Here is an 8,165-nt window from a genome sequence, read left to right on the forward strand (position 1 = left end):
TTACAAGCCAGAGATACAGAAATCTTTAATATGCCTTGTCAAAATGAACAAGAACTTTTCTTTGATATCAAAAAGCTTATGAAGGACTTGGAAGGAAACATGTGAAGTTTCTTTCTCCTTCCCATTCCCAAGATCTCCTGTAGTTTCATCCCTACTTTCCACAGCTCCCAACTGCTTCCCTCACTGAAGGGAAAATATTCTGGTAAGTTTTATCCAGCAAGAGCTGTTCAGCAGCATCACAAAGGCTTTAAATCCAAATTATTGGTGTTTATAAAGCCTTCCTCTCTAACCCAAATCTCCCACCTTCAAAGCCAATTTAGTTCCCAGTTGCACCCAGCTGAATATCCAAAGAAAAAGGGCAGGAGTCAAAGGGGAAAAATAACAGTTTAGCTCCCAGAAAACCATGGGATTATCCTGGAATTTTACCCACTCTGCCAAAGGAAAGACACTGAGCCAGGTGATTTAACCCAGTCCTGCCACTAAAATCACGGAATTAAGTGGCAAACATTTGATTAAAAACATGGAAAATACCACAAAAAAATGTGTTTTTATGGCTTTGGAATAATTTTTCATAATTACAGGCAAGAGCTGCTGACCTGATTAGAACCCTGAGCATTTATTTTCTTCCACCAGTGTCAAAATGCTTCACTGCAGCCTGAAAAGGAAATAGTTTTACCAAACAACTCCTTGCTAATAAAAGCTGAAGTAAAAGGGAACAAATATTTTGGCTTTTTTTTTTTTCTTATCTCCATGATGAGACAATGCACATCCTCAATCAATCCACTGTCATTCTGCCACGGTGTGAAAAATGAGGAAAAACAGCTCAAAATGAGGGATTTGGTTTATGTTTCAGTATTTTTAAGGTGGAAAACAGCTTGGATTATGGTTTTCCAGTCAAATGGTCTCCATGAGGCTTTTTAAACTTTCCCACAAATCCTCTGAGCCATCACAACACCTCGAGGGAGTTCCAAAGTCTGTTCTTGGCTGCCTCCTCCTCCTCCCAGCAGTCCAGGGATGATCTCACAGCATCAGGGGCTCAGAAACTGGGGCTCCAAGTGGACCAATAAAGTGAAATATTCATTTCTCAGCTATTTTTGAAAATTTCAAATTTATTTTTGTTTAAGAACAAGATTTAGGAGGATTTTTTTACACTGATCTAATACTCTTATAGACAATTTTTTCTATAATTTGTGACCAAGACTAAAGCACTAAATAATACTGATTCAAGGATAAAAGAGCTTTAAATCTTTTCAGGTGATTTCAAGGGACCTACTGCTCATGTTGCCATCTGGCTGAGCTCTATAAATCAAACCCTGGCACTTTTATCAAAATCAGAACTGATTCCTAGAGGGAGTTTGGACCATGCAAGGCCTGCAGGAGATGGGAAGGAGTTTCATTCCATTATTTGAATATTCTAATTCCAAACTGTGCTGGGAAATACCTTCCCCACGCTGGTCCTGTTGATGTTTGGACAACGGACAAAGGATGTGTGACATCTTCAAACTAATCCACGCCTCGCACATGCAAACATTTTTGTTAAAACATCACGAAAATAACAACTAAATCAAGGTGCTGCCCTTTTCTCCTCTCACACCCAGAGGGAAAAGATGTTCCTCAGGGTTATCTTCATACCAAAAACTCAGAGAATGACCTCGAAACCATCTGGGTACAGCAGGAACCCCGTGAAGACGCTGTCATCCTCCGCGCCGGCGTAGAGCCCGTTCCAGTCCTTCCCGACCTCCAGCCACACTTGGTCACCAACCCTCAGCTTGAGGATGGTCAGGAAGGAGGCCTGGTCGATGTCCTGGCCGTAGAGGGTGTCCCTGGCCTTGGCCACCCTCCTGCTGCTGGCCACGAGGCTGAGGCGTGCGGGCCGGCCGCGCACGGTGACGTGGTAGGAGAAGACGTAGGCGCCGGGCACGCTGCAGTTGAACTTGCCCGTGGCGGGGTCGTAGTCATGGCGCTCGTCGTACCACACGCGGTCAAACCTGATGGGCACGTTGGGAGGAGGGAAGGGCCTGGACAGCCCCGCGCTGAAGGCCGAGCGCGGGGACTTGGGGACGTCCCCACGGGCGCCCTTGGCCCCGCGGGAGCCTTTCCTGCCCGGGGCTCCTCGGCCGCCCTTGGTGCCGGGGTCGCCCTTGGGCCCGCTGGGGCCCGCCAGGCCCGTGGGGCCCAGGTCCCCTTTGTCACCCTTGCAGCCCTGCTCGCCCTTCTCTCCCTGTTTGCCAGCCGCCCCCCGCGTGCCCTCGGCGCCCATGTCCCCTTTGCTGCCCTTTTCCCCCTTGGTGCCGCCTTCCCCTCTGTCCCCCTTGGCCCCTCTCCCCCCCGGCTCCCCACAGTATCCCTTTTCCCCCGTGTCCCCCTTTTCTCCCTTGTCCCCCTGTTCTCCGCCCACTCCCGGCTCTCCAGGATCCCCCTTGTCCCCTTTGTCGCCTTTGGTGCCGTTGTCACAGGTGTCCCCTTTGGCGCCCTTTTGTCCCTTCAGTCCAGGGAAGCCGTGGTTGCCCTTACTGCCTTTGGCTCCAGCTTCACCTGAGGGGGAAAGAGAAGATTAAAACCGATAAAATTGGATTGCTCTGGAGATGGAAGGGCCATCCAAAAGGCTTGGTCCTTCCATGCAGAAAAACCCAGAGCAGAGAGAAAGGTCAGAGTGATCCTGGATTTTCCAGACCCACCTTGCAGCCCAGGTTTCCCTGGATAACCGGGGCTTCCACTCGCTCCTCGCTCCCCTTGCTCCCCTTTTCCTCCTGGGACATTCCAGCATGAATGAATGAATGAATGAATGAATGAATGAATGAAATAATTAATTAATTAATTAATGGGTGCTGGTGTGTGCAGTGCAGCAAACACCACACCCTGCTGGGACCATCTGTGTGTGTCCCTCACAAACAAAATTCAAATTAACAAAACAGACATGAGCAACGTGGGTTTTAAAGAAACACCTGCAGGAACCTCAGCTGGACCCCACAGCCCCCAGCACCTCCTCACCCCCAGATTTCTGCCCTTCTGCGAGGCAGTGGCTGCTGTTTAGTGGAAGATGGAGAAGGTGGCAGCTCTGCATTCCTCACTCCAGGGTGACCAAAAACCTTTTTCCAGGAGTAAATCGCTGCCTAAGGAGCTGCAGTGACTGAACAGCAGCACACTCTGCTGCTGGGAGCCCGGTGATTCTCCAGAGGCAGCAGCAGGATCTGTCAGAATAAAGCTGCTCCAAGCCCCAAATGAAGGGCAGGGTTTCCTTTCAGGAATACTGATGGATCATGATTGCTCAGCATCTTAACTGAAGTGCTTTTGCCTCTAAGATATTGAAATTGAAATGCAGATTTTACACCTGCACACGACTTCCTTTGGTGGCGTTTTCCTACTTCTGTCCTTAATCCAAAGCAAGCTGAACCCAGATTTTGAACTCCTGTTCAGAACAAGAATTTTTTAGTGAGATCTTTATGAGCAGCTGCTCCTATTCCACCTGAACAAACGCTGCCACCACCTGAGTTCCTGTCCCTGCACTGATGCCAGCTGAACCTCTCCAGGCCTCAATCCCTAGCAGCAATCTTCTTTTGCTTTGAAAAAATATGTTTTTGTAATAATTTTGTGGTATTTCATGAGGACAACAGCATTTTCCATTAGCCTGGTTTACCTCTTTCTCCTTTAGAGCCCTTTGGACCTTGAGAGCCAGGAGTTCCCGGCAGCCCTGGCAGCCCAGCATCTCCCTTCTCCCCCCTGGGACCTGTAAAATCAACAAAATGATCTCAGTAACTGCAAGGTTTAACTTTTAAATGACATTTTTATTGGTACCTAAGCAATGTGGCATTGAGGAGTGTGTATGAAGTGATTCCATCACCTTGGGAAGAGCTGCTTGTTTTATTTGACATCATCAAATCTCTCAGCTTTGCATTTCACTCTGGGTCGTAGTTAAAGAGTTTTTAAAACCAACTTGGAGCTGCCTCAGAGCCACAGGAGCTTAGAGATTCATAAAACATCAGAAATTAATCTCTCTTTAATATCTGAGCACATCCAAGGAGCTGCCACACCTTTGGAATTGTCCCTTTCCTTAAGGAGAATTAATTCTGCAAATACAGAAGAGGAACCTGGCCCAGAGCTCCACGCTGCAGAAAGGAGGCTCTGAAATCCTTTCCCTTTTCCATCCCCTTGGGAACCCAGAGATTCCCAGAGCCTGTCTGGGAGCAGATTATGGCACCTTCAATCATCACAAGGACTTTTCCATCAAGAGATGAGAGATCAAACTCCCTTTACAGCCACCACCATTTCCATGAGCCAACCGTTCCCAAGCCACGGGGAGTGAAAATCCCTGGAGTGCTTTGAGTTAAAGGAGAATTATTTCATGGTTTTCACACCTTTCCTCAGATGGATAGTTCTTATCCCCAGTATTAGTGCTATTAAAGTGAACATTTGCAGACTAATGCATTACTCATTAGAGCAGGAGCAGAATTAGGCACTCTCTGCATGTGTTTTAGCACTAGAAAGAAGATAAAAAGTGTATTTTATTAAATATTTAGGTCCTTTTATAGAGAGCTGCTTTTTGTGATCTGTTTATTTATTTTTAAAATTAAACCTTTTTTTTTTTTAATTTTCTCTTTTGAAATGGGTGGGGGGGGAAAAATGAGAAAAAAAATAATAAAGGAACCTTCAGTAAAGATGCAAAATTGCTTGAAGGTAATTTTAGAGGTCATAAAGCCATGGTTGAAGTGAATGTGGAATTAAAGCTGTGAATCCAAGGGGATGAGGGACAGAGAATTGAGGAGCGTGGCCTCCTTCCAGCAAGGATTTGGGATAGTCCCAAAATCTGGGCTCAGGAATTCCCAGGGACAGAGAATTGAGGAGCGTGGCCTCCTTCCAGCGAGGATTTGGGATAGTCCCAAAATCTGGGCTCAGGAATTCCCACTCACACTGGTGGTTTGTAACTTCCAGGATGTGGCTGACATGAACTTTTCTGCTCTGGATTTACACAAATCAGAATCACATCCCACATTTCATAGAATTATGGAATCACAGAATCTCCTGAGCTGGAAGGGACCTCCAGGGATCCTCCAGCCCAGCTCCTGCTCCTGCACAGGCCCCACAACAATCCCACCCTGTCCAAGCATTCCTGGAGCTCCAGCGGGGCCGTGCCCATTCCCTGGGGATCCTGGGCAGTGCCAGCACCCTCTGGGGAAGAACCTTTCCCTAAAACCCCAATACCCACCCCAAAGCTCTCCTGGCCCAGCTCCAGCCATTCCCTGGCTGCTGTCCCTGTCCCAGGGAGCAGTGACCAGAGCTGCCCCTCAGGAAGAGCTCAATGCACCCCCGTGAGCTGCACAAATCCCACCAAATGGTTTCCTGAGGGAAAAGGCCCTGGATTTGGTGTTTGTAGCCCAGCAGAGAGGGGCTCAGCCCACCTGGGGGTCCCTGTGGCCCCGGCCAGCCCCGAGGCCCCGCCGCGGGTGGGCAGCAGTCACAGCAGTTGAAGAAGAACTCGGCCGAGTCCAGCGTGGAATTCTCCAAGGGGAAGAGCGTGGGGAACTCGGCTCTGCCAGGCGCTGCTGGGAATGGGATTTTCCCCGGGACAGATGGGGAAGGTTTGGGCTTGGTGTAGAGCACGGCCGGGGTGACCTTCAGCGCCGCGCGCGCGGGGACGACAGCCAGCACCAGGAACAGCGGGATGGGCCCCGGACAGCTCCACATGGCAGCAGCTGTGGGAAAACATGGCAACAAATCCCTGTCCAACATCCTTTGGCTCTTCCCTAAAGCCAGGACAAGGCCCTGGATGTGAGGGTGGTGAGGCCCTGGCTCTGCTTTCCCTGAGAGGTTGTGCCTGCCCCATCCCAGGAAACGCTCAAGGCCAGGTTGGGTTGAAGGGACCTTAAATCCCATCCCGTTCCATCCCTGGGACAGCTTCCACTGCCCCAGGCTGCTCCAAGCCTTGGACACTTCCAAGGGGCAGCCACAGCTTCTCTGGGAATCCCATCCCAGCCCCTCCCCACCCTCACAGGGAGGAATTCCTTCCCAAAATCCCATCCAACCCCGCCCTTCTTCAACTCCAGGCCATTCCCATTATCCCAGCACTCCATGCCCTTGGAGAAAAGTTTCTCTCCATCTGTCTTAAAACCCCACTTTGGTCCTGGAAGGATAGGGATTGAATTCTGTAATGATTTCAGAGTCCAGTACAGCTACACTCAATAAAAAGCTTTTCTCTAAAAGAGTAAATGGAAACCAAAATGAAACAGCAAGTTTTCCAAACTCAGGTACTTTGGAGTATCAAGTCTACCAAAAATTTTATCTTGATTTTTTTTTCCCCTTTGTTTCTACCTGATTTTTCTGGATTTTTTTAATGTAAAGTTTCACATCTGCTCTTTTTATTTTTAAAGTGGTGATTCAGCTGACCCAGGAGGAGAGGACCGAGGCAGAAGGCCCCGGGTTTTCCTGTGGCCAGGTGACGCCTCTCAGGTGACTCGTCACAAAAAGCATCTTTGTTCATTTTTTAAAGCAGGGTCCTCAGCTGTAAATGCAAACAGAGTCCCTTTCTTGCTGAAGCTGAAACCCAACCTTCCTCAGGAGCCACAGCATTCCACAGCATGGGAAAACCTCCAGGAGAGACCCTCCTATCCCTGTCATCCAGAGGGCAGAAAGAGACCCAACTCCAAACCCAGCATTCAGGGGCTGGATTAGAACCTTTCCATCATTAACCATTCTGTTTTACAGGAAAAATCACTTTTTAGAGTGATTTTCCTTTTTTTCCTCACCATTTTCAAACAAAATGAAATCATTTAATGGAAAATTGATCCCCCACATAAAACCCCCAGTGGTCACTGTTGCCCACTGGGGCCATTCGATCCACAAGGATAAATAATCCCTTCTCCATGAGTGTGCTTCATTAGAATGGGATTCCATGCCCAGATTTTTGTCCTAAATTTGGATTTTCTTTTCCCTGCCAGCCTTACCATGAAGAGTTTTCCTGGGAATTGATGTGGAGGGAGATGCTCAGCACCAGGGAGCAGCCAGAGCCTGCAGCTGCAGCCACAGAGAAAAAGGAGAAAAAGGAGAAAAAGGAGAAAAAGGAGAAAAAGAAGAAAAAGGAGAAAAAGAAGAAAAAGGATCATCTGCTACCTGGAAAGAGGGGGAAAAACCTGAATTTTTCTTTGGAACAATATCCTCACACAGGAGTGTCCTGTAACACCTGAAGCTAAGTGAATAAAGCCATAATTTCCACTCAAAAACTTCCAGTGATTTTAGGGATTTAATAATTTTATGGGGAAATTCTAAATCAGTTCTCAAATCCATTCCTAAGTTTTCCTGTCTCACATCACAAGCCCCAAACCCAGCTACACTCCAGTTCTGCAGCCAGATTGATGGATTGCTGTCAAACACTGGGAAAACATAATTAATAACCAAATTATACCTCACCAGCCTGAAAAAATGAAATCCTCAGAGCAAGGAATCACTAAAGAGATTTTCATTTTAATGGGCAAGACTGTTCCTATATTAATTGATCTTAAATAATTATTTTCAGGGTTTTTTTTACATGCCAGGGGCTTGGAACAAGATGATTTTTAAGGTCTCTTCTAACCCAAACCAGTCTGTGATTCTAAATGAATGCACTTAAATAAAACTGCAATTTTGGACTTTTTCATTACATTAATTCACCACCACTGAATAGAAAATCATTCATAGGAATCCCCCCAATAAAATTATAATTCACACAAAATAGGAAGAATTAAACTGTGTTGCAGTGCCATATAATCCATAAAATTAATCTACATTTAATTAGATCTAAACACCTACTAATTATTAACATATTTCCCATAATAAGATGGTAATAAATGCACTTGTTTTTTTGTGTGCTCCCTAAAATTCCAGATATTCCAGTTCACAACAGGAATTTAACCTAAATCCATTAATTTTAAATATCAGGGAGATGACTGCACTTTATCTTAATTATTTCTAGTTCTTAGACGTGTGAGGAAAGAAAAACCCTAACCCTCATGCAGTTATACATTGATTATAGACAGGAATTTTTCCTGGAGACAAATTTCCTACCTTATAAACGCCCCTGTTCCCTGGAGAACCCCCCCTCCATGGCACCTGGAAAAAGGAAATCTTATTTTGGGAGAGGATCAGTTTTATTTTGTCCCAGCTGCTGCTGTGGCCAATGAGAACCTGCAGGGGAG

At 46.8% G+C, this 8,165-nt stretch overlaps 1 protein-coding gene across 1 annotated transcript; it reads right to left on the minus strand.

Annotated features, from left to right (window-relative positions):
* Positions 1-1,593: 1,593 nt before the first annotated feature.
* Positions 1,594-5,711, minus strand: OTOL1 (otolin 1). Its single transcript, XM_019007740.2, has 4 exons — positions 5,397-5,711; positions 3,638-3,727; positions 2,679-2,750; positions 1,594-2,535 (listed from the first exon to the last, which is right to left on the minus strand). Exons 1-4 carry the CDS (start codon positions 5,680-5,682, stop codon positions 1,640-1,642), a joined length of 1,344 nt encoding a protein of 447 aa, XP_018863285.1. The 5' UTR covers positions 5,683-5,711; the 3' UTR covers positions 1,594-1,639.
* Between the last annotated feature and the right edge of the window lie 2,454 nt (positions 5,712-8,165).

Source organism: Parus major, chromosome 9 (assembly GCF_001522545.3).
Source record: "Parus major isolate Abel chromosome 9, Parus_major1.1, whole genome shotgun sequence".
Lineage (NCBI taxonomy): Eukaryota > Metazoa > Chordata > Aves > Passeriformes > Paridae > Parus > Parus major.

Bases quoted from the DNA above. Each gene is read 5' to 3' on its own strand.
- OTOL1 (XM_019007740.2), bottom strand. From the start codon at position 5,682: ATGTGGAGCTGTCCGGGGCCCATCCCGCTGTTCCTGGTGCTGGCTGTC. The intron at 3,728-5,396 runs GTGGGCTGAGCC...TTGATTTTACAG, and splicing joins GGGGCCACAGGGACCCCCAG to GTCCCAGGGGGGAGAAGGGA. The intron at 2,751-3,637 runs GTAAACCAGGCT...GGAATGTCCCAG, and splicing joins GGGCTCTAAAGGAGAAAGAG to GAGGAAAAGGGGAGCAAGGG.